Consider the following 26,119-nt stretch of genomic DNA (forward strand, 5'->3'; position numbering starts at 1 on the left):
GTTTGAAATATCCAATAAATTTTGTTCCACTTCATGATTGTGTCCCACTTGTTGTTGATTCTTCACAAAAAATTACAGTTTTATATCTTTGTTTGAAGCCTGAAATGTGGCAAAAGGTCGCAAAGTTCAAGGGGGCCGAATATTTTCGCAAGGCACTGTAACTAACAGAGGGGCCTCTTGTTCCTTATTTTCCACTTGAGAAGACACTGGGACCAAAGTAGAGGACTTCATTCTGGTTTTTTTGCCATATTTTCCTCCGCCAATGCCCCCTGACTGCCTTGGATCTCTGGAGGAAGTGCCATTCTTATTAAGTATTCTACAACCTGGCCCTCCCTTAACCTACACTAGCTGTTCAGGACAGTTTATCATAGACGTGTATTCCTTTTTCCCAACATCTCCTAGGTTTTTTTTTATTTTTATTTATTTATTTATTTTACTTTTAACAAAATGTCATCCCACCTTTGGTTCTATTAGACAAGCAAGTATAATAGAGGAGGAGGGGGACACATCTGGCCAGGTTTCCTCTGACATACCTCTCGCTCTTATAAAGAGCATCTCATCATCACAAACTACAAAAGCCTTACCCAGAAAACTGTAGTTTCTGCAGGAAATTGTAGTAATGTAATATAAATTTTTATACTAGCCTACCTACTGACTTTCAAGTCTGGTGCGTAGTATTAACCAAGATGGTGACTGAGTGACCCCACAACCCAACCCTTCAACCCCTTTTGCCAGACCACACCCCCCAATCAACACTACATTGTGTTGAACCCTGCCTATTTCACTCTGGCAAAATGTCTGAATGATATGAATTAAAATCAAACTACTCAGCAAGTCATTTTTGGACTGACTTTACAGAGTAAAGTCTGAAGCACCTCAGTTTTTCAAGCTTACATAGATCCCACCACAGGCTTTTGTTAGGGAGGCTCTACAAACCCTGGCTGACCAGATAAATTGCATGGAACGGGAAACGTCCAGACCCGCTACTTATTGTCTTAGGTGATTTTAACAGAGCAAACCTCACCCATGAACTGCCCAAATACAGAGAGAACATCGGTTGTCCCACCAGGGATAAAAACACACTGGACCACTGCTACAAGTAATAAAAGGATGCCTATTACTCTGTCCTCCATGCAGCTATGGGACTCTCTGATCACCTCATGGTCCATCTCATCCCAACCTACAGGCAGAAACTTAAAGCTGCAAAGCCTGTGGTTGAAACAGTGAAGAGATGGACCGAGAAAGCAAAGTCAGAGCTCAGGTCTGCTTTGACTGTACAGACTGGAGCATTTTTGAAGCTGCATCTACAGACCTGGATGAAGTCTCTGACAATGTCACATCATACATCAGCTTTTAAGTCATGACACAAGGACTGGGGAAAAGAAGTACAGATAAAGATCCTAGGTAAAGTGGAAACGGAAAAAAGTCAGGGTCTCATTCCCTATGTAGCAGTGAAAAGTACAAAAATTGTATTTACCTCTTCTTGTGGTGCCTCAACATTTGTTTTGCTGGAGTTCTGGAAAAACAAACATTAAAAAAGGAGAGTTAGTAACAGGTGAAGTAAAACAAATTCAGGGTACAATTTAACCTTTAACAAAATTATATATCAAAGTTCCATTACTATACTGCTCAGGTATAAAATAAGTCACACACACACACACACACACACACACACACACACGAAACGTTACTGTTTAATGACATCAGGTATAGGGGTGCTGCTTCCATTGTTTTTGTTTGATAAGGTAAGTCCAGAGGACATGAGACAGGGTAGGCATTGTGATGCTCTTATTTATTTAAATCATTCATTCATTCATATATTTACTTGGGTTAGACAGGTAAGCAGGAACTCTGAGTAAGGAGCCCACTCTTCAGTCTGTTAACAAAGATTTGTTCTGAGTAGCATGCATTGGCCTATTATAGTCCTGTGTAGCATGTCCCTACAGGGCAAAAGCACCCAAAATGTTCTGTAACTGCAATAAAACAGTTACTAAACTGATGAGAAAATCAGAGTTCTGGGTCTCATTCCCTGTGTAGAATGTTCTAAGTATTCCACAATTAAAGAACAGAAGGTTCTTTAAAAACAAAATCGTTATCTTTTCTTCTGGTGTGTCAACATCATTTACACTTTCCGAGCTTGTGATGGTTTTGCCGGAGTTCTAAAAGGAAAACATTAAAGAGATCAATCTCATCAATATAGCCCCCAGCAAGAATAAATTCTCATCACTTTGCATGTAATTTTCTACACGGGCTTTACGGACGCACCTTTTGCTGTAGAACAAAGCCAAAAAACAAAGGACTATGTTTCTTACACACTGCTGGCACTGGTTTTATTATTAAGACAACTCAGCCGTGTTCATCAGCAATGTTTTTGACTGGTTAATTTCTACTACAGGCCACACAGTTTCAAAAGAAGTAGGAGGACTTTGTTACCAAATTTATTGAGCTGATATTTTGCACTTTTAGATCATCTATATCAGCAGGTGTCGCTCACAAGTCTGGAGACACACCTGAAGGCAGCCTTGTCAGAGTTTGTTTTTTTTTTTTTTTAAATAGTTTTGTAGTTTGACTCTTCATTTCAGCATTATGCAAATATGCTATGAGCAAAATTTAGATGCTGAGTGAGATTTAGAGCAAGATGTCACCTCTTTCTCCTCGCTCTGTGTCTTGCTTCCATGGGTGAGTCTGTGCTGGCGAACTGCTGCAGTAAGTGCCTTGAACATGTACTCGTTGATATGATGAAGTTTTGGTAAGTTTTCTCCAGACTTGACCACACTTGTGGATGACAGAGCAGGGCTGGAAACAGCAGAGATGGTGTTTTCAGCTGCAAACGAGGTTGATGGTGACTCCGCTGCAGCTGCAAACGAGGTTGATGGCGTCTCAGCTGCAAACGAGGTTGATGGCGTCTCAGCTGCAAACGATGTTGATAATGACTCAGCTGCTAATGAGGTTGATGGTGACTCAGCTGCAGCTGCAAACGAGGTTGATGGTGACGACTCTTCCCTTTTTAAACCTTCATTTTCTTTGGGAGCAACAGTGGAGTCCATGGCACTTTCAGTTTCCGATTTCTCCTCCTCCATTGCTACATCACTGGCAGTTGTGACACTTGATCCTGTTGTGACAGACTCAGAATTGGTGGATCCAGCATGGGGTGCTGGTTTAGCAGAAGCAGAGTTAATGATCTGCAGAGCAGGTTGTGCCGTACTGTCACAAAGTTCAGGAGGTGGCGACTGTGTTTGACATTTCACAGTTGGGGGCTTTTCATCAACACTGCTGTTTACGGGTTCAAGGTTTATTGTAATCTCACTTGCATCTTCAAGACGCTGTTTCAGGCTCTTCAAACTAAAAATAAAGAGAAAAAAACTAAAGTTAAACCAATGACAGTTTGTTGCAGCTTTGAAAACCTTACAGTATTTTTGACACCTCTTGAACTCTGACATAATTTCATGTATATGCTCAAACCAATTATACATGACACAGTGCCACAAACTAACCTCTACCATAATAGAATATTGTACTTGACCTTGTAGGCTGCAGTAGTCAACACACTAACTGCTGTCATGATTGTGGCAATATGTTTTGATTCTCATCCTGAAAAGGATCAATTACAAAATGATTTACTTACGACTCAAAGCGCAGAATTTTGTTCCTGTATGGAGGGGGAAAAAAGGAGCTGGTCACTTTGTGTGCAGAAAAAAGCAAAACAAAAGGATAGCAGAGGTACACCCACCACCTTAAAGACTGTGTTGGAAAACTGATAATCATCCAGTCATTTACTGCTATTTCTTACCCCATATTTAAAGATATACATACCAAGTTACACACTTAGATTCAGAGTCTGGAACGTAAGTCTTGTACTTCTCCACCACCTGTGTTACACCATTGGAGTCAACCATCTCGACACATATCTGAGGTATAAAGACAGTCATGGATATAGGAAGTGGAAAGAAAGAGAGGAAGAAGTTAAAGTGAGAGAACAAATGCAACAAAATAAAGAGAAGAGCATTCGCTGATTCAAACTTTATTTTACTTGGTGTGTGTGTGTGTGTGTGTGTGTATATACACACACACACATACAACACTCCTTTTTTTCTTTTCAGACCACAACAACATACAAAAATTATTTTAAAAATAATGCTGTCAATGGCAGGCAAGAAAAAAAAAATCTAAGGAGGTCTTTGTACATAACATGTATTACTTGAAGACTTTAAGACCCGCAGATACCCTGACATGGCTGTTCACTCCACACTAAAATGTGACAAGTACTGGTGTTTGTATTGCTGTACCCTGTTGGCAAGAGGCAGGAAGCTGACAAAAGTAGCAATGGATGCCACCACTTCCATGACCATCCTGATGACATGGAAAGTTGTCTCAGAGATCTCCACAGAGAGCATCCGCTCCTCCAGATTCTCTACATCTGGAACACGCTGAAAAACAACAAGAAGTGGGGGGTAAGGACCTGGGAATTCAAAAACTGCTGCATTTATATGACACAAAATCAAAGTGATTACGGACTTACGGCATTGCTCCATTTCATCAGAGATTTGTACATGAGCTCCTAAAAAGATTACAAGCAATAAATTGTCATGTCATCAAAATAGTTTACATTTTATATCTATATTTTAACATAATTTATACCAAACCTATTTTCTCCAAATGGTTAAAATTTTTTGCATGCATACAATAATCATTTGATGGGAACAGAAATTCTAGTTCCTTTTGATCAATTTTGGTATCAACTTTGTCTAGTCTGGCATAAAATTGCGGTGATGCTGGGATCAGGGCTACTAAATTTAAATCCAGTCTTGAAATTGTTTTAATCATCTTGGGTTGGTTTTGACTTGGAGTTGATTTGCCCTAGTCTCTGATCTTTATCAAATCCAGTCAGTTTCTCCCTTTCTGTGTTCCCATGTATTTCTGTCTGAATATAAGCTAGAAAGATGTCAAACTTCCTCTTTACTCCGTCTGACCTGGCACTGTTCTGGCTTTCCTTTTTTGGATTCTGTCTTGACTGACTTGACCTCTTCAAGCTACTTGGACTTGCTTTGGAATTTGAGTTAAGGGGGATTTGTTGGGATTTTCCTCTAATAATAATAGTAATGTCTCGAACACTTGTTCTCAAACTTAATATTCAAAGTTTTGACTCAGATTTTTATTCAAGGTCAAAGGTCTCATGTATGTAACCGGGAGTAAAATAAATAAATAGTCCTCTAAATATAATGTAGTCCAGTACACCACCACTTCACCACACTGGTGACATAAAGTACACAGACATAAAATTCTGAAGTCTTGTTTTCTCATGCCCGATGGACAAAATGTGAATGCCTGTTAACCAACCCTTGAGCTCTGTCACTTGTTGCTGTTAAACGTCATACACTTGCTGGCTGTCAACATTGCCATGACAACGATGTCAAATAGGGAAACAATTACTTAGGCCTTATTCTCGGGCCAGGACTGCTGTAATACTCGCCAAATAGACTATATTCTATGAAAATAACAGTTTAATGATAAGTATAAAACTTTTTTGAAAGTAGGAAACATGCACTTCATTACATTGTGTTATTGCATTCCTGGACTGGGTCCATACCTCCTTTGATTCAGGGTGCATGTACTGCAAGACGAAATGGACGGTGAGGCTGGAGCGTCCGACAGAAACCGGATTACTGATGTGATCTAGGACAAAATTGCAGCAAGCAGTCCAATCGCTGAAATACACAAAGGCCTGGAGATGGAAAAAGAATAAAGGAAAAATGTCATGACACTTAAATTTAGCCAACAAAGCTCCAGTTAATTAACAAAATTGTTTTCATGCTGTTCAAACTTATGTGTCTGCAGTGTCTACTCCTTACCCTTCTCTGCAGTGTTAGGACTACCACATTATAGTAGAGTGTGGAAAGATTCCGTCTGGGGAAATAATTCCACACGAGCTTAGCAACATCCTTGTGCGTGTATTCTTCTCTTGGCAAACCGGTCAGCATGACTACAGGGAACACTGAACCTCGACGGTTGGCCTCCTACATGGCACAAATGGGGAAAGACAACAATTAAAAAGCTAAAGAAACAGAGAAGGGAAGACCCTATACATTGTAATTCTTTTGGGAAATTGATTTTTTTTTATGAATACAATTCAAATTATGTTGTACTTATAGAAATATTCATACCTCAATGTCTTCTTTTCCTCTGACTGTCAGATAATCTAGGAGTCATAAATTAATACATTCATATTACCAAACAGTAAGAAAGTAAGTTACATTTGGTTATTAAATTTAGTTTTCAGCTGTCTCCCTTACCTGGGATAATGAACCAAGGAGATACAGTGGGGAATATAAAGGGCTTAGCTGTCATCGTAATCCAAAATGGTGCAAGGCTGCCCAGTGGAACGCCAAATTCTGTCATCGGGATAGTTGCTCCAGAAACAGCATCCTCGCTGTCCGGAACAGCATTTGCAGCAAGTCTCGGTGCTGCACAAAAAAATAAATAAATAAATAAATAAATGTTCCGTTTCTGTGCAGTAGCTGCCTAACAGGGCTGCAGCTACTGCCTCGTGCTACCAGCAGTGACAAGGACACAAGCAAAACACAAACCCAAAAAGAAGTGTTCTATCACAGGAGAACTGAGAGGCTGCAACCAACAATTTTGATTATAAATACATCTGGAAGCTATTTTCTTTAATAACTGACTGTTCACAGTATATTGTCAGAAAAATTGCCATCATAATTTACTGAAGCCCAAGTTAACATATTCAGATAGCTAAATTAATTTTATTAACATATGCCTTAAGTGCACTTTAAAGAAATACCTACTAGTTTAATGTCATAATTTCTATTACTTTATTTCCCTAAAAGGTGTTATTTTTCCAAACAAAAAAATGAAATATTCTGTATGTTGTGTATCCTTTTTTATTTTCTAAAACAGACTTACGTAGTGCTGTAGCAATCGTGGATGGTGTCCTCAGCCTGTACACTCTGTGACCACGGGCCTGTTTGAGGAGGCTGTACCAAACTCCAAGTCGATCAGCATCACGATCTGACTCGAATTCAATGAACACCTGGAACACACACACACACCAGATAAGGCTAACATGAAGTCTTTTAAAATTTCACCTAAATACATATACACCTGTAGGTGTGTGTCTGGTGGGTTTATACCTTATTGAGGAGAGGCAGGTAGTTTCTGAAAAAACCGATTTTGTTCAAAGTTTCTCTAAGCTCCCTGGCCTCACTTGGTGAAATGTCAATGATGAGGATTATTCTCCCTCCATCATCAAGCACCACCTGCATCAAGAACAGCATGTGAATGTTCATTCACACACAACAACAGTACTGTAAAGATGGAAATAAATTTTCATTTTTTCTAAAGTATGTTAGTTTTTCTGATAATGATGAGGAATAAGTGAGTTTGTGTGTGCAATACTCACAGATTGCATTCGCCTCATCAGCGATTTATAAAAACCGATCTGAAACAAAAATCAAAATTGGGGAAAAAAAGAATTCATTGATATTCATTGTAAATAATGTAGTCTAGTGAAATAAGACTTGTGTCAAGATCAGAATACAAAGATGTTTTGTGCAAAGCAGTTTTTTTTTTTTAACTTTTTAATCAGTTGTACAAACTCAGAATTTGACTAGTTTTCTTCATACAATTTACAAAAATTATAGCATACATACAATATTATGTAGCTACACATCTGTTCCTTTTTTATAAACATGTATGGTTTTCTGTGAATTTAAAAAGTGCACATGCTCTTTTTTGGAGTCTCAAATAGAGTGGACATCAATCAAAATATGTCTGTATATAAACAACCTGACTTATATTCATGCTTACCGTTGTCATTGTAATGCCGCTGCCCACTACATGGATCCAAGGTCTACGCCCTTTGATAATAATGTCTTTTTTCAAACTCAAAAGCTTTTGCACATGCCTTGCTGTGGGCATCTGAGCAAAGGCCTGAAAGGAAAATCAGAAACCAAAATGTTTATCAATTACACCAACATATTACAGATATATATTCTTCCTAATATCTTTTGCATGGCACAAATAATGTTAATGTTGAGTTAAAATAAGTAGTGTAAATTAGTGACTCAAATGGTATGCAAAAATGTGATGGTAAATGACCCAAAGGATGTTCAACTGCATGTTGAAGATAAAACTGTTCTCACAAATCTACTTAAAAAGTCCTAACAGTTATATAACTTGTTTAAAAGTTGAAGCAAAACCACAAAGAAACTATCCAGTGACAAGAAATTGATAGAGAGCTTAAAAAAAAAACAAATATGAAATTAATCAAACAAATCCCATGCAGATTTATAGCCTGGTACATACCATGCCCGTCTGAGGAATAACATAGATGCTGTCATCCTTGTATATAAATCCAAAAGGAATGAGTGCATTAGCAACGTCTTTCTCTGTGTAACGGCCATCGTAAAACTTCGGTAGATTGGAGATGAACAGCACCTTTGGATCCAGTACAAGGAACTAGGAAAATAAAGGCATAAAAATGAGTGAGTGATAACAACAAGTAGCAGTAAAGTGGTTAGAGTTTGTTTATACCCAGGTTAAATTTAACATCTTTTAGCACTACTCAGAATGCAATTTAATACCCGATTCAAACCGATCAAAGTATGAGATGTGGTTCTAACTGAAACTACAGTACAGTCAAGTGTTGCAACAATCCCAAGTAGGAAACAAGAGAATGAGACTAAACTTAAGATGTTTTGATAACTACAACCGCCTAAACATATTAAAAAAAACATCGAATGCATTTTAAGAGCTGCAGATTTTATGTTACACAGCTATTTATTAAGGGCATTTGTGTATCTCATTACAAAACACTTTAAGGCAAGATGAGCTTTTATAGAAAAAGACATCCCTTCTAATTTAATTTATATCTTTAGGGCAACTTTTCATATACTGTGGTAGTACATACAAGTCATTTATGAAAACCTACTTTTGGTGACTTGCAGGTTTTGCTCCTGAGGCATACTGTTAAAAAAAAAGAACATACATGTTAAAAGAAATGGAAAAAAAAAATATGATCACATGCAGACATTTATGATCTCCATACTACAAATACATTCTTTTTCTTGTATTTCTTACAGATGCTCTTTTGATTCAGGTGCTGTTCTACCATCTCTCCAATAGTCAGAGGGGTATCAGCTGCAGAAGACATGGTTTCTGCCAGTTGCACTTTGCTCACTGCTGCAGGTGAAGAGGATGCGTCTGCTGCCGGTTGCCGTTCACTTGCAGTTCTAGCTGAAGAGGACAGGTCTCCTGCTGGTTGCCGTTTGCTCACCACTGCAGCTGAAGAAGGCGTGGCTGCCAGCGGTAGCTGCTTGCTCATAACTGCTGCTGAAACAGATGTGGCTGCTGCTGGTTGCTGCTCGCTTACTGCTGAAGTTACCGACTCTGTTTTGGTAGATGCAACTACATCCTTGGCAGATGCTGTATCACTTGGAGTCTTCACAACAGGCACAGGTGCTTCTAAGAACCAATTTTAATTAAGATTAGATTCAACTTTGTCATTACATATGTACAAGTACAAGGCAACAAAATGCAACCAGAAGTGCAAAAACAGCAGTGCAGAAGCGCTCAACATAACATGACAGGAAGAAACAAGACACACTGATCAAGGGGGTAAGCTCTGTCCTGGGAAGTCCCCTTGGTGGGACAGGAGGGATATTTGCTTGGCTATCATCCCTGATGGAGAATGATGCCCACCCTATACATGAGGCTCTGACAGCACTGGGCAGCTTCATCAGTGACAAACTGCATCACCCCAAGTGTTTGACGTAGCGTTATTGTGGGTCCTTCCTGCTGCTGTCAGGCTGCACAACCAGTAGGCCAATCCCCCACCCTGACCCCCTCAGTTGACCTCGCACACCCAGAAAATGTAAAAACTCAGCTTCCAGTGTGTAATATGTTTTACTTATTATATTGTATATATCGCTAAAACCTTGTCTGTTACTTTTTCTATTCTTAACACTGAGTTCCTTGTTTCTATCCCTTTGCTGATGTAGCTTTGTGAATATCCCCACTGTGGGACTATTAAAGGTTCATCTTATCATATACTTAGAATATATCACAAAATGCCTTATTAAGCCCAGACTAATGAACCATTTTTGCATCTTTTGCAGGCTTTTTAGGCTTGTAGTTGAGAGCCACAGAGAAGTCAGGTTAAGTACTGAGGAACAAGACAAACATTATTGGTTTTGAGCTCTCCATTGTTGACAAAAAAAAACATTAACACCAAGCTTATTCTTCAAAGCACTATAGCATCACACAATCCATTAAACGGTCTCCAACATACCTTTTTGTGTTGTGATCTTTTCCACCCCTCCAACTGTTGAATCTGCCTCCAAATCAGCCTCACCTGAGCTTCGGTTTGCCTGTTGTTGCATTTGGGACAGATGTGTCTTGGTCTCCAGTCCTTGCACAGTGGGCTCTGATTCTGCCAAAATGTTTTGCTGAGTGTCCAAAGCAGCTCTGACAGAGGTTTCTGAAGTTTCGATGGCATTCTGTGAGCTCTGAATGTGTGTGTCTGCTAGTTTAGGAGTTAGTTCTGTGCTCTTATGTGAAACAGTAGAAGGTTTGGCTGGTGACACATCTGGTTTGTGTGCTACTGCCTCTGTATCGGTCAGCTGTTCCCCTTTAACCTTACCACAAATTTCAACTTCCATTGGCTCTGCCACTTCAGCTTCTGTCTTCACAATCTCCATTGGTTCAGTGTCATTAGCTTCTTTCCCCTGAACACTAACTTTGTCAAGTTCTGTTTGGTGCTTCGATTGAGAAATGGTTGCATTTCCTGTTACCACAATTTTGGCTGTGTCTTCCAGCACCATCACAGATTCTTTTGTTTCCAATTCTTTGGGCTTGGAAGTCTCCACATCAGGCCAATTTTGTGAAGCCATAGATTTGGATGGTGCATTTATGGCCTTTGCAGTTGCCTCTTCCGTCTTTTCTGTTGTCAGAGCTTCTGCTGCAGCTATGTTGTCTGTTGGAGTTTTTGAGGTCATTTCCACATGGGAAGCTACCATTTTTGCTTCAGTGACAATTTCTGGGCCTTTAGGTGGTTCCAAACCAGTTGCTTTACTCTCAACTTTGGCAGTCTGCTTGCTTGAGACATTTTTCGCTTTAGGAACCAACACTTTTGCTGAGCCTTTAGCATCAGTTTTCTCACCGGTGTGTTTGCCTGTTGCTGGTTTCCTGTAAACAAAAAAGAGTTAGATAAGGATAATAATGATAAGGAAAATCACTTTACTCAGCCAAGCATGTTACACACAAGGTGTTAGCTAGCAAGAGGCTGGGTAGAGGTGGTCGGTTAGAGCAAGCTTTTAGCCTAGCATGGAGCCCTCCCCTTTTGCCCCGCCTGCGTCTCCGTGTCTGGAGCGCTCTCCTGGTGTCAGCCTGCTTGCTCGAACTCAGTGCTTCGGGGCCTTCCTGGGGGTGGCGGTGGTAGCTGCGGGAACGGACAATGAGTTGTAGCTCTGGTGGTATGAAACCAGCAAATTCCCTGTTTGCGTTGGCGATATCCAGCAGTGTCTGTCTGTTGTATGTTAGATGGATCAAACAGGAGAAAAGGGTAAGGATAATCACCTTTATTTGGCCAAGTATGTTACACAGACAAGGAATTTGTTTCCGGTACAGAACCGAGGGCGCCAACTCACACCGATGGCCCTAACCATCGGGGCAACTTGGGGTTTCAGTGTCTTGCCATGCTTCGACATTTGGACCGCAGGCACCCAAATTTGAACCTCCGACCCTCCGATTGAGAGACAATTGCTCTACCCAGCGAACCACAGCCACCCCCATACAAAAGTGAGAAACAGAAGGTCAACATCATGGTTTAACCCCCAGAAGTCGATGATCATGCATGTTGATGTTGCAAGTCAAAATGTACAAATAATTGTCAGGTAAAAAAAAAAAAAGAAGCTGTGCTGATGAAAACTACAGAAAAAAAATTTCTGCAAAAATAGCTAAAAAAAAAATTCCTAACTCCTAAGGGTTAAATGTTATTTGTTATTCACTGGAACATAGTACTTTTCCATCAAAGGTAATGAGAGACTGCAACAAAGCTTGTACTGTGGAATGATCCTTCATTTTGTCTGTGCTCCCTCTGCTCAGCTGACTGCCTGTGCGAGTGTGGTGCAACCCATCCCGCCTCTAAACAGAGACCGAGAGAGAGAAAATACAGCGGAAAAACAAAGCAGGATGATCTGTGTCATCCCAGGTTATGCAAGGTGAAGTACTGGGTATACCGGTCGTTAGGTATATCCAGAGCAGAAACGCAGCATTAGTGGCTAAAGAAAGCACAAGCACATCTACATCCACCATAAGATACCATATTTGAATAGAGACTGTTGAAGTTTACCTGTTTATTGATTGTTTTCCCTGTATTGATCCCGTTCCCCCTGTTGTTGGCTTATTCTTTCCTTTCCCTTGTGTAGTCTTTCTCTGTACATGCTGGTGACTGTGGCATGAGCTGGACCCCTCCCTTTCCTTGGGAGAGTTGCTGGAGACACACTCAAGCATCCTGCAATTAATGACAGACATATTTCAACCTTGGCTTCATCAGTACTATTCGCCAGATCACTTTGTCCACTTGAGTGGTTAAGTCTCGACCAGGCCACAGTTACTGCACTCACTGTTGTATTTTTGCTCCTGTAGTTAGCCAAACTCTTTATATCTACTTCCTCTACAAATGGTTGCCTCCACCAGTGCATATCCTCCAGAACTCTTGTTTTTATTTTGCTCTGAGTTTACAATAAAACTTTAAAATTAGATCACTGCCAGAGTCTATTCTTGGGTCCTTTCTGGGTGTAACATAAAGGTTCTAAACATGGTGCGCTTCTCATTTATCTTAAATGTCTCCTGGTTTTTCTTGCTTGTGTCTTATCCCTAATTTCCACTTAGCTTTAAACAAACATGCTACATGCACCCTTATTATTATTACCTCCACCAAGGGCAGGAGTTATGCATTTGCCAGTGTTGTTGGTTTGTTTGTTAACACATAACTCAAAAAGTAATGAATGGACTTGGATGAAATCTTTGAGAATTACTCTCACAAGCCTCCACAAAAACTACAACATGTCTGGAGCAACGTTGTTTGTTGTATCATCCCACTGAACAAAATAAGTCAGGTCAATTCAATTTTATTTGTATATAACCTAATCACAACAGGGCACTTTACATACATAGAAAGGTCTAGAGCTTACAAATCCCCTTTGAGCAAGCACTTGCAACAGTGGAGATGGAAAACATCCCTTTAAAGGAAGAACCTTCCAACAGACCCCAGGTCTTGGTGGGCGAACCCTGACACAAACGTAAAGTAGTTGAACATTTAAAAAGATGTCTTTGTGAAGCACGTCTTACTTCTGAGGTTTCGTTTGTTCCTTAGAAACGGTATCCTGTAAACAATCAAAATGAGACTTATTTTAGATTAAACTGATTGACACTGTGACCACATTAATACTGACAAATGTCAATATTTCTGTTTTCCCAGGGACAAAGATAAAAAGTGCAATACCTTTTCCTTGACAACAGTGACTACAGTTCCGTTTATATTGACGGTTTTTACACTCTTCAGTTTCTTAGCATCTTCTTCTTTCTCGAAACACACCACTGCCTGTATGTGCACATACACACAAACTTTGGATTACTACAACTGTCAAGCCCACCTGCTCTCTAATTTCACACTAAGCATAAAATATTAACAGCTCACCACTACATGCTTCCACTTAAAAAAAAACATCACAACCTACATTTATGAGAAGCTTCCATGCTTACTTTATTGTGACTGACTGCATTAATTGTATTTATGTATTTGATTGATTCATTTTTAAAGCTAAAAGTTCCATTCTTTTGGGAGAAAACATCCTTAGGATTTTTTTCTTTATCTTACATTTTCTCACATACCTGCAGTTTGGACCGAAACAGTACAACTGATTTAGTTTTTCCAAACTGCTCTGCAGCAGCAACAACGTCATTGTGTGAGAGGGAACTAAGAATCCCTTCTAGCTTCACCATGGTAGGAGGTGAAGGCTTTCCCAACTGAATAAAGACAGAGAAAAATATAAATATCAAATATAGACTTGGTCCACAAAAACCCACTACAGAAAGTGGGCATCTTTTAATGTGCCTAAAAGGAGAATAATATATCTGTGTAAATGCCCATGCTATCAATAATAACTACTTTCAATGTGATTTTTAGCATTATATGTAACAATAAAAATCAATCAATACTTTAATACAAGTACAAATTAAAATGCTTCACAAAAAACAGACTACTTAAATAACCAAAGAACAAACAAAGAAAGAAATAAATAAGAATTAAAAAATGAAAGACTAAATAAATGGACAAGGGACTATGATATAAAATTTACCCTCAAACCAAGTCTTACCCCTGAAACAGTCCTTTCAAGTTGTGAGGACTGTTGCACTAAAATTCTGGCACGACACCAGCAGTGAGCTCAAATTTTTCCACGCAACCATAGAAAGACAGACACACACAGACAAGCACCAACCTTAGTCTTTGTGGAAGCACTTGCCTCACTCTTCTGCAGACTGGGCTTGGCTTTAGTGGATGTTGTTGTCAACACCTTCTTCTTTGCTGTTGAGACAGAGGATTGCACAGAGGCAACAGAGGATGAGCTCTTTCCCACAGCAGAAAGAGAGGACCTGGAGTGTTTTCCTCCTTTGAAAGAGGAGGAGGAGGTGGTTGGTGACGATGAAGACTTCATCTTGGCTAGCTCAGCCAGTAAGGCAGGTGCCAGAGTTTTAACCATAGCCTCCAGGTCTGACTCTTTTGTCAGAGATTGGACAGCTAGAGGGACAAGGATGGAAAAAGAGAGTCAGACAAAACAGCAGCAATTCTGTCTCTACTGTGCCCTGGTGCTATTTAATATGTAGATATAATTATTTTACTGCAATTCCGTTCTTTATGCCAAGCTAATTGAAGATTCATATTTAGTGTAAAAACATGATGCATCTCAAACAATGGGAAGAAGTGTATGGAAAAATAAAATGACTATTATATACAAAACTACATGAAGTAAAGCTTGTATTTACACATGCAAACTAATAGGTACAAGGATCTTATGTGACAAGATAGTTTAGTCTTTATTCAATTTTTCAAATGATTGCAAATTGTCAAACCTGAACTTTCCAGTAGTATCTTTGTCAATCTCTCTGTGCTGCTTGACTTTCTCCGTTGAGGGGACAGCCTCTCTGTGGATGATCGTCTTTCACTGCTCCTTCTTGGAGATGATCGTCTTTCGCCACTCCTCCGTGGCGACGATCGTCGCTCATTGCTCCTTCTTGGAGAGTGCCTCTCTTCACTTCTCCATGACGAAGACCGTCTCTCATCTCTCCTCCTTGGTGAGTGTCGTCTCTCACGGCTCCTTGAACGTGATCGATAGTCAGAGGAACTATGACGGTCATACCATGGGGAGCGAGAACGAGACCGGGATCTGAATTATGACACAATAAAATTTAAAAAGTTAGATAATCTAATGATAATAGGGATGGGTGATGTCTGTTGAATTGGCAGATGATGATGTCTATATAGCGAAACACTGAGATGAGGATAATAACGACAGTGGCAGCGTGGGGAAGGGGCGTATCCCTTCGCCCAGCTGGCAGTACTTTGGGTTTCAGAAAACCAAAACCCTAACGAAAGTGCAGGTTTTACCAGTGAAGATATCTCGCGCTGCTGGAGTCGTTTGAACTACAGAAACACTCAGTTCATTCTAATCATCCAGTGGTGTTGCAGTGTGATGCCTCTTTACCTAATAAACAATCTTCACCTAATAGAAGACAGTGATGTGTTTCTCCAACAGCTGCAGCAAGGTTGCAATGTCTGTTTCTCCAACAGCTGCAGCAAGGTTGCAAATCCAGCAAGTTTAATTTTGTCCCATCATCAATTTAAGTCACAGAGTTAACATTAGTAAGCAACAGCTGGTATGACCCTGCTATTTGTCATTTTTGCCAGAAACAGCGATGATCAGCAAAAGATGCTATCTGAACGATTTGAAGGGAGGTTTGGGCAGGATGCATCGCCCATCCCTTAATTACAATTTTCACAGCAATATTTTGTAAAATGATGTTCAACTAGATACTTATACAAATGAAATGTCTTAATACACCATGACAAATTGGTGGACAGTGGAACCCCTACTATTCATCCATCTTACTGCTCATATCAGAATTGAAGTGTCACAGACCTGCGAGTGTATCTGGAGCTATGTGGTGATCGTGATCGTGATCGTGATCGCGATCGGCTGCGCTTCTCTCTTCGACCCTCCACGCTACGGTGTCTACGTGGGCTGGATAAGCGGCAAGGGGAATGACTTCCATGCCTGTTTTTCTGGTAACGATGCTGGGAAGTCTGGGCAGAAGTTGAGTGTGAGGGCTTGGAATCCTTCCCTGCAGCACTGAAAGGAGCAGTCAACAAGAAAAGTATAACTGAATGTCATCAAGGAAAACTTTGCAAAAATCAGCAGCATTCTGTTCTCAGCTACTGTAGTTGCTGTGTATGAAGACGAAGACTTGCCTGGGCCTGGGTACTACCTCACCATCCCACTCAGGGTATCTGTAGAAGAAAATTTTAAAAGGCCTATTAAGACAGTAAAAGCAACATTGTGAGAAATAGCATCAGGGAATTGTACTGCTTTCTGCGGACTAATTAGGAAACAACTCTAGGAGGTACCTAAAAAAAAAAAACTCAATTCTTAATATTGGGATGCTTTAGCAATGAGCTACGCATGTTGCAGCAACATTGCAGAAGTAACGCTAAGTACAAGTTCTTCAGGCACAAACAATGAAGACTGCTGCATTTTTCTTTCCTATATTTTCTGTATAGCATTTTGGTACATCTGTTGAAGCCACACCAAAAATATTCAGAAGGCAATACTTAACAATAATTCTAATGAGCAAGACCTAAATAAAAGAAAAAAATACTGACTGTGCCCGGAGGACTTTGCAGCTCTCAAGGTGAAGGTTGGTGTTCTGATGGGAGATCCAATCCTAGTAGTCAGAACAAGAAACACAGCCTTTAAATAGACATTATTACAACTGATATTAGCTTCAGTAACTCAACTGCCATGACAAAGTTGTTCTGAAATAAAACATTACATTCTTCCTAAAATTTAGATACTCAAAGCTTATACACTGTCAAGTGTCAGATTCAATTTGTTTGCTTTCATATGTGAGAAAGGCTTTTTAAATACATGTTCATATTACATTCTCCATAAAAACAAAATGGCTTGTCTTGTTAAATCTTAAGGCAACAGCAGTTATTCAAAAAGTGGGACCAACCTTGAGCTCAGGTGAGAAGCTATGACATTAGCCAGCAGTTCAGAGTAAACAAAAAGTTGTATGGAAATAATGGATTGTAAAACAGTAGTAAAAAAAACAAACAAAAAAAAAGCATGAAAACAGATATGTCTGTATGCAGACATAATTAACAAGAAAATCAATTCCTTTACAAGTTCATAATTAGAGCTGATTTGAATCAGCTCAAGTTCTAGGTCAACAAGTCTCATTTATAAAATATAACAAAGTGTTACAGTAACAACACAAACAAAAATGTCTTCTTCTTGGTTTCTGGACTCTGCAATGTCTGGCTCTTCCTTCTTATGTGGTATAGAAGTTCCCTGATGTTTGGTTTAGGTCATCTTGGCAGGTCACTATCAAGTATGGATCAGGACAAGACCACACAGGCTGAGATACCTACGTCTGGGCAGAGGCAGGAAGATGTGGAAACTGGAGAATGGATGACATCAGCGCGTCTTTGTTGAGGAGATAAAATATAAAATGCTATGTCCCATAAAAAGAAAAATAATTAGAAGGACGGGGAATGAAAAAATATATCGCATCTTCTCATTTTGTAATCCATGATGTTCAAATGTTGCTGGTCAGCTTCAAGTTCATAATATTTGTAGTAAAAAAATGGAATTCCTTTTTGGGGACACAAAAATATTACAGTACAAAAAAAGGAAAGCTTGGGTCCATAATAACTTCCAGTATTAAGAAAAGAGTGATGCCTAGACATTAAATACTGATGGCTACAATTCTGGGGAGGGGGGGACTACAAAGTATACATTCACTAACAGTGTATATTCAAACTGAATATACATAGAGAAAAGTCAAAAAACATAAAGGGGAAACAGCCATCTTCCACTGTCCTCAGATGCAAGAGACGTGCAGATTTTTCTTCTTGACGTCTTCTAAGCCCATCATTCAGTTTTCAACAGTTACCTCTGATATTGGTCAGTTCTCATATCAAAGTATGTAACAGTAAGTCATATAAACACAAGAATGGCAAATACACTGTCTAGTTTAGCCAGATATGATCAATCAGGTTCTATTAACACTTTGAGACATGTTAAATCAGATACTGTATCCTTCAATTACAGCTAACAATAACAGTTAACTCTTTTGCATCCTTAAAACATTTTGGGAGATTAATATTTAGTGCAAAAAGAAATCAGTCACCATGGTTAAACAATCTCTTCCAAAGTTTGCAAACATGCGTATTCTTGCAAATCAGTAGTTTGTATGTGGCAGCCGAATTTGCCAGCAGACTTTTTTTTAATTACTTCCAAACAATAAGAAAAATGAAACAACTTAAAACAGGCACTTTAACATTGAAAACAAACAAAAAAATTGGCACTGAAATAAATGACACACTTTCCTAAAGGGTGAGAGAACAGAGTGTAGTCTTCCACTCACCTGCATACGAGTACATTCTTTGTAACACAGAGAACAGGTATGAGGAAAGATTCTTGGTTGAGACGCTGCATAGTCATGCATCATGGCTGATGTTGGAAGACCCTTGGATACGGCCCTCTTTGCAGGAACCTGCTTGTTGGAAGATGCCAGCGGCAGGAGTGGTTGAGGTGGAGTTGGAAAAACACCCAAAGGACAAGGAGCACCAGGAATAAATACTGAACGTGACATGGCATGTGAGGCATCCGTGATGCTGGGCATGAGAGGAGGAGGACGAATTGCGTTCGCACCAGAAAATGCAGGACGCCATACCACCGGCCCGGTGGTATGAGCTCCGTGTGATAATGGCTGCTTCTGTTGCATCGGCTTCTTTGGTTGTTGCTTCTGCGTTGGCTGCTTCTCGTGCCGTTTCATCCTCTCAGGAACCACTGATGCTTGTCCTTTAGCTTTACTTTGATCCTTAGTGCTGCTGTCTTTTTTACTGTCAATGAGCACAAGGCCAGGTCTGTCAGGATGCCCACCACACACAAGAGTGTAGGATGATGGGGTTTTTGAGGCTGACTGGCGATCTGCCTCTGATTCTTTTGAAGAAAGGTGTTTGGGGGCATCAGACTTAACCCTCAAGTCTGTGCCTTTCTTTGGCAGAGAGAACAAGCTCTGGACTGCTTGAGAAGTCTGGCGTGGTTGAGCCTGCAATTGTTTTGTTGAATCCTTGCTCGAGGGAGCCACAGAACTCAGTATTGAACTGTGTGAAGAGCTGAGACTGGTAACACAGCTCCCCTGGTCACGTGAAGAATCCAAGGCACTACTTTTCACCTGGGTCGTATTTATTTTCAAAGGTTCTCGACTGTGGGTGCTACTATCGTAAGTGTCCAGCAGCAGCATACTTCCACTCCCACCACTGCTAGTGGTCCTTCCAATCTCATCCCTAGCCCCTCCAGTATATTTGCCTGTATGTCCATATTCAATCACTTTACTTGGCTGAAGAACAGCTGAAGACAATTCTTCCTGGCGCATCCCCACCCCGTCAGAACTAGTCAACGTGTCCATTCCGCTCATGATTCTGGTAGACTGGGGTTCAGGAAAGGGTTTTGACTGAACTGCAGTTGTAGATCTCTTGGCCTTGTCAACGCGGATTTGGCGCAAGATAAATGGCAGGCTGGCAGGGGTGATCTGGTCTTCAGGGTAACAGATGAGCTGTTCCAAGTCCTCCTTTTCAAGTCCAAAATATAGAAGGATGTTAGCAGCTGATTCAGAAGTGTACTTGGGACGACTGGACTCAAGAGGGGCAACAGGTTTGTTTGGTACTGGATAGCTATAGTCACTTAAACCTGGAATGGAATGCATGTCGCGGTCTCTTTCAGTAGAGGCATTAAACCTATCATCACCACTGCTTGTATAGTTAGATGAAGCAGATGAATAAAATTTTGAGGAATCGTCAGCAGTGGGCCTTTTGAGGTTTAACAACCAGTCCAAAGGGCTACTCCCACTTTCAACGCCTGAATGTCCAAGAGAGGCAGAAGACATCGAATAGGAGGTCATCTCTGTGCCTGAGGGAAACCCATCTCTTTTAGTGTCAGTAAACCCAGTGTCGTGGCCTATGGGCTGATGCATTGGTTTCCCAAGAAACCTCACTCCCTCCCTGGCTCTGCTAATATGCATGTCTACAGACCTCTCTATGTCCTTATCTATTATGGTCCTACTTTGCTCAGACATGTAGTTCACTGACTGAGACAGCAATGATGGGATTTTCCCTCCAGAACCGGCAGGAGTCATAGAAGAGCTGGAGCTGGACGCAGGTCGAAGGTGAGGAGATGCCTTCCGAGGGTCCCTCTCTGCCTGTGTACTGGGGAGGCCATACTGCCCCTGGGAGGAACTTCGGCTCCCAGAGGCATAGGGGTTATAGAGGGGATGGGACATGGTGTTTGCAATCTTCAGAAGGTTAAGGAGATTGATGGCTGCTGCAGTCGGAGAGGGGGGTGCTGCGGATATGTAGGGAGCAGGCGTACTGGACCTGGCTGTCAAGGTTGCTGCTCTGCTGCCAACAGCCAAATTGTTTATCTGAGTCAATGCTAGCTGGTTTTTCAGCTGAGCCAGTCGCACGAATGCAGCCTGCTGTTCAAGCAGAAGTGAGCTCCCTGGGAGCCCTCCAAGTAGGGGGCTCGTCAGGAGCCCTGGAACAGGAGAAGCGGCACAACACTCCAATAGCAACGCAAAGCTGAAAAGTTAAAAAAAAAAACAAAGAAGGGATTATTGATTGAGCCTGGACTTCAGCTTCTTGGATGGGTAAAATCCATCAAGTCAATCTTGTCTTGGCTCATCCGCTCTGGAGCCTCCTGTCGAACACACATACAGCCCAGCTATTTCACTTCCAGGTCTTTACTAGGAAAAAAAACAGAGGAGGAAAAAGTAACACGGCACAGAGAAAAAAAAAAAAAAGGTCACTGCTGTTAACAGGAAATATCCAGAACTGAGATAAACTCATTTATTTTTTTTCCATGCTCATCCCTGGCTGGTACCAGCACACGGCCAAAGCACACTGCAAATTTTAACAATTCACAAGTACATTTTCCATTTGAGAACTTCACATTATATGATTCATAGAAGTCCAGTGTTCCTGTGGATCAAAACGTTTGGCATGGGGGCAATGTGAACAGGGAGTGGGGGGGAGACAATTTGATGTGGGGGTGTGGGGTGCAGTTCTGCAGTTGTTGTATAGACAAATTCATTAAGAATATTTCAAGTTATAAATTTCACACAGTGATTTTGTATTTGAAACTTACCATTTGAGGTATGGTACAAAAAAGGCTTGCATTGAGTTGCAGTGACCAAAGAAATTCACACAAAAGCACATTGCTGATAGACTACTTTGTAACGTTAAACACTTTTTTCTAATATTTAGCTCATGACTGTTACAATCAAAAGTAAAATAGGTGCCTCCTGTCTGCACACTGATTTGGCTTTTAATCTCATTGACCTATTGAACTGGACTTCATAGGTTAGATTTTATGTCTCATAGCACCCAAATAAATATATGCGCACAAATTAAATGCATGTCAGTCAAAGACACAATTTACCAGTTGATTAGACAGGTATTTGAAGATATGAAAGAAGAGATTATATACTGAGCAAAGATTTAATTTCAGCGTGGGATGGAGGGCACTGTGCATAATTTCAGTATTGCCGCAAATGTACCACTTACAATGCAGGAAATTCATGTGCACATTTACGGCAATGTTAAATAGTGGATGTGCGCCAAAAGCCCACCGGCAAGGTGCCGTTTGTACCATACGGGCTGGTCTCCATTCATTTGAACTACACTACCTAACAAGATGCATGCCGCAGCACTCGGCACGATTTCCCCCGCCTCTCTACATAGCTACGTGTCCCCTCTGCTGTTGCAGTGTCTCTCGCTACAGTGAGGTTTTAATGATGTGAACATTAAAGCATGCAAACATAGACTGCTGGTTAATGTAAAGCTACATCAACCAAAATGGAACCTGCTCACAAAAAACACCAGAAACCAAAAGTACTAGCTCAAATGGCAGTGCCAGTGATGTCGACGTTACACCTCAGAGTCCTCAGACAGGGCAACGGTAAAGTTATAAAGATAAAGCAGCAGTCCAAAAATGTTTCAGGCTAAGTGGCTGAGAATACATCTGTAGCTCGAACTTAACAATGGTGAAATCAGCTGCTGAAAATTTCATTTCAGAGCTTGGCCCTTAACAAGAGCATGTTTTTAAGCTATTGAGTAGAAAGAAGAGGAGACAGAGAACAGGGGAATCACAGCATACTGATGAGAGAAAAGGGAGCCACCAAAAGAAAGACTAAACACACTGATGCAGCTCAAGAAAGGATAAGGAGAAAGAGACAAATTACAGGAATGGTTCAGAGAATTTCTTAAATTGGAGCAAAGTGATGAAATTCAATTTGTGGTAAGAATAGGACTAAGTATATGGTGTGCCCTTGTTGCTATCTAATGTCTGACCTGGAGGGTCAGAAGACACAAAGAGACCACTGCTCACACAGTAGCATGGGCAGGGTGAAAGCCAACAACCTTGAGAAGCTTCTGTCTAAATTTCCTTTTCTCTGCTGAAGAAAAAGAGCTTGGTGGAGCTTTGAAAGTCACTACAAGCATGTTTGTTCTTTTGAAAGAGCCACTGTATGGATATCTGAGCTGGAGCTGAGCTAGCAGCACTAAAGGAGAGGCTGTGCTGTGTCTCTCTCTCTCCCTGGGGAGTGTCAGTAATGTAGCACTAAATTTACCAACTTCTTCTTTAGGCTATTAATAACACAGCCAAATTATTGCAATATCCACCACTTTACCAACCTATCAACCTGGCCTCACTTGACAGCTAGAAAACTGTAGGCAGCATGCAATGGGTACACATCTGGATTTATGACTCCACAGTAATGTGACAACAGCTCCCACAATTAGCCATGAAAGTAACCTAGTAAAACAAGCTAACCTTGTTGGAGCCGTTTAACTGCTGATCTGCACAGTCTGACTGTGTTTCTTAACTGCTGATCTGCACAGTCTGACTGGATCAGAAGGAGAGAAAAAGACACGTGATTGATGACGTCCGAAGCAGAAACTACTTTTGGTCCTGTGAGTGAATGAAGTGACTGGTTCAAACTTTCGATACTGCTTCATAATGCGAGGACTTGCTGCACACATTTCAGTTTCGTAGGCGGGTAAAAGCACTATATACATGACAGATCCTCCCTTAGATAGATGTGAAGATCCTCCGATCTACTGGAACGAGCACAAAAATGTTTACCCACATTTGTTTTCGCTGGCAATGCAATACCTATGTACACCAGCCTCATCAGTACCATGTGAACATGTGTTTTCAAAAGCTGGAGAAGTTGTCAGCAAGAAACGACACCGGCTCAGTCCAAAAACAGTAGAAAAATATTGTTTCTCAATAAAAATCTTTGAATCTCCATCCCATGTATACATAATCACAACCTGCCCTAGTTACATAAGCACACCCTACCATTCTAGCACATCCTGTTTCCCCAAGCACACCTTCTCCCAACTACTACACTACATACGTTTATAGAATTAACCGACCAACCAATCAATCTTTACAAACATGTATTTACATCATTCACACAAAGCCTAGTTCCACCCATCACATAATTAAGACATTGTTTTGCAGTCTCCTATTTCACCACTAGATGCCACTGAAACAAACCTTTGAATGAATGAACCCATGTTCGGTACAATTGAGGTGGTTCAATACTGGTTCATTGCTTCATTCGGACATCACTACTGTATATGTCACTTGCCAGCAGATCAGCCAACAGCATTAAAATGTCAAGATTTGGACCTGAATCAATCCACAACACTACTAAATACCTCTATACATTGGTTTGGAGCTCAGTTTCTCTTTAACCCTACCAGGGTTGGCAATTCTTTTCAGAAGCTTCTCCAACAATAACATATTAGACAAGTCACTCAGCAAAATCTTCGGTCATCATTTTCATGAAAAAAAAGAGATGGGCCTTTGCCACAGACACAGCTAAAAGATGCAAAATAAGTCATTTGTTTGCCAGTAAGGGACCAGGTCAGTCAAAAGCATTAGTTAAAACACAACATACCTGCATGGCTAGCTAAGTAGCTAATAACAGTGTGACACAATGAATGATGACCTAAACTGTTTGCATGTCATATGTCATTGTGGAAGAATTAAATCAGAACATTGAATCCAACACAGCTTGTATGACACTGAGGAAAATATGTTTTAACCAATAATAATAATAATAAAAAACTGTAAACTACTATGTACTTAACAGCACTTTGTGCTGGTTGTTTTATGGGCACCAGTGAGTGAACACTGTAATATAAAACGTTTTACTTAAATTGCTGTACTTTCAGTGAATGTGTAAAGTTTAATATTTTTATGTTTTATGTTTGAATATAAAAGTCAATTGCACATTTGTGGTAAATATCTTGTGTGCTTTGTCTCTAGCCTTGTACAACGAATGCCCTATGACTATTGTATATCTAGTTGCGTTTTTGAGAGTTCAACAATAATCACCACAGCAAACACTGAAAACCCAGTATTCAGATACTACTGCTGCTTGTTGGTTAGTTCAAAATTTTTGCATTTTGCAATCTCATTAACTTTACTCCCAGGTGAACATAGTGACTAAATGAAATGAAAAAACCTTTGTTGTCATTGTATTGCTCAAATACAACAAGATTAAGATTTATAACTTAATACAATTGAATTTATAACTAAACTGGTATTCGTTAAATCTAAAAACAGGGTTAGCCGACAAAAACAGTGGTCGGATGGTTTGCGTGAATAGGTTGAGCTGGGATGGAGACAAATTCCCGGCCTAAATTGTTTCAGTCCGCCATGTTGTTAAGCAAGTATCACGTCTAGCTAAATATTACCAAATATCATGTGTCAACATAACATATATGTATGTATGTATGTACACACACATATATACATGACCCAATCTCATGTAACGTCTTGGCTGTAACATTAAAGGGAAAAGGAAAAATATCCGACTTTATTTCTGCCGTCGCACATCAACACAATAGCTTACAATACAGATCAGTACCAATCAAGTAGTTGCCTAGCTAGTTAACTGGTTAAAACGGAACAGATTTGGTGGGCTAAATAGAGGGAACACGCCTGTGCTCCGCCATCACTGGTGTTAAGAAATCATTTATCAAAGTTTTACAATGGTGCAGTGCAAACTGTTCAAAATGTCGCCAAACTGCAGTATTTTGTTTGTAACTTTAAATGCGCAAGCGAGCTAAACTAGCCTCTCTTGCTACGTCCTAGCAAGGCCCCGTTATAAAAAACACTTAACATAGCCAGCGACTGACAAACGCTAAAAACAGCGAATATAAAACAAGCGGTCGTGTTATGCTTCATGTTATTATAACACTATTTTTGATGCATACCTTCCGTTATTTCTTAAATATGGTATATCTTGCGGGTACTCGTCCTCAGCAAATCAACTGTTAGCAGCACGGTTAGAGAACAGGAAATTCCAGATGGCTCAAACCTATGATGACGTCCGGTTTGGTGAGCAGACCAACAACCTTCAGAGTAAAAGTACGAACTTTGACAGAAAAATGTTCTAAAGCACCAACTTAAAATTTATTTAAATTGAAACAATAAGCCACAATGCGTCAGGTGTAAAAGTATTATGATCATTGTTGTTGTTGTTGTTGTTGTTGTTGTTGATAGATAGAGGCATGTCTGGCTTTGATTCTTACTGCAGTCAAGTAGAATTTACCTTTTCAAGTCCACAAATATTTTTTATTAAGCAACTGGGTTTATAAATAAATGGCACTGAATCAACTATGACAATTAAATATAGGATTTACTCTTATTAAGCTACTTAAGATCTCTAAAGGTTTAGT

General features: G+C 40.3%; 1 protein-coding gene across 1 annotated transcript in view; it reads right to left on the reverse strand.

Annotated features, from left to right (window-relative positions):
- The window catches only part of znf638 (zinc finger protein 638), a 35,367-nt gene extending 9,615 nt beyond the window's left edge, over positions 1–25,752 (reverse strand). The window contains exons 1-29 of the mRNA XM_020624270.1: positions 25,655–25,752; positions 18,727–20,941; positions 16,958–17,019; positions 16,547–16,585; positions 16,218–16,427; positions 15,151–15,464; positions 14,520–14,818; positions 13,912–14,046; positions 13,523–13,621; positions 13,369–13,403; positions 12,368–12,529; positions 10,307–11,202; positions 9,097–9,480; positions 8,948–8,982; positions 8,323–8,475; positions 7,825–7,947; positions 7,418–7,456; positions 7,149–7,274; positions 6,922–7,048; positions 6,291–6,461; positions 6,162–6,196; positions 5,850–6,014; positions 5,588–5,722; positions 4,520–4,558; positions 4,287–4,427; positions 3,814–3,908; positions 3,626–3,649; positions 2,646–3,342; positions 1,478–1,516 (exon numbers count right to left, since the gene is read on the reverse strand). Of these exons, the coding sequence (XP_020479926.1) occupies positions 1,478–1,516; positions 2,646–3,342; positions 3,626–3,649; positions 3,814–3,908; positions 4,287–4,427; positions 4,520–4,558; positions 5,588–5,722; positions 5,850–6,014; positions 6,162–6,196; positions 6,291–6,461; positions 6,922–7,048; positions 7,149–7,274; positions 7,418–7,456; positions 7,825–7,947; positions 8,323–8,475; positions 8,948–8,982; positions 9,097–9,480; positions 10,307–11,202; positions 12,368–12,529; positions 13,369–13,403; positions 13,523–13,621; positions 13,912–14,046; positions 14,520–14,818; positions 15,151–15,464; positions 16,218–16,427; positions 16,547–16,585; positions 16,958–17,019; positions 18,727–20,643 (6,696 nt within the window). The 5' untranslated portion in view covers positions 20,644–20,941; positions 25,655–25,752. The remainder of the gene's footprint in view (positions 1–1,477; positions 1,517–2,645; positions 3,343–3,625; positions 3,650–3,813; positions 3,909–4,286; positions 4,428–4,519; positions 4,559–5,587; positions 5,723–5,849; positions 6,015–6,161; positions 6,197–6,290; positions 6,462–6,921; positions 7,049–7,148; positions 7,275–7,417; positions 7,457–7,824; positions 7,948–8,322; positions 8,476–8,947; positions 8,983–9,096; positions 9,481–10,306; positions 11,203–12,367; positions 12,530–13,368; positions 13,404–13,522; positions 13,622–13,911; positions 14,047–14,519; positions 14,819–15,150; positions 15,465–16,217; positions 16,428–16,546; positions 16,586–16,957; positions 17,020–18,726; positions 20,942–25,654) is intronic.
- Positions 25,753–26,119: the final 367 nt, after the last annotated feature.

This window comes from Monopterus albus, unplaced genomic scaffold (genome assembly GCF_001952655.1).
Source record: "Monopterus albus unplaced genomic scaffold, M_albus_1.0 scaffold324.1, whole genome shotgun sequence".
Taxonomy (NCBI): Eukaryota; Metazoa; Chordata; class Actinopteri; order Synbranchiformes; family Synbranchidae; genus Monopterus; species Monopterus albus.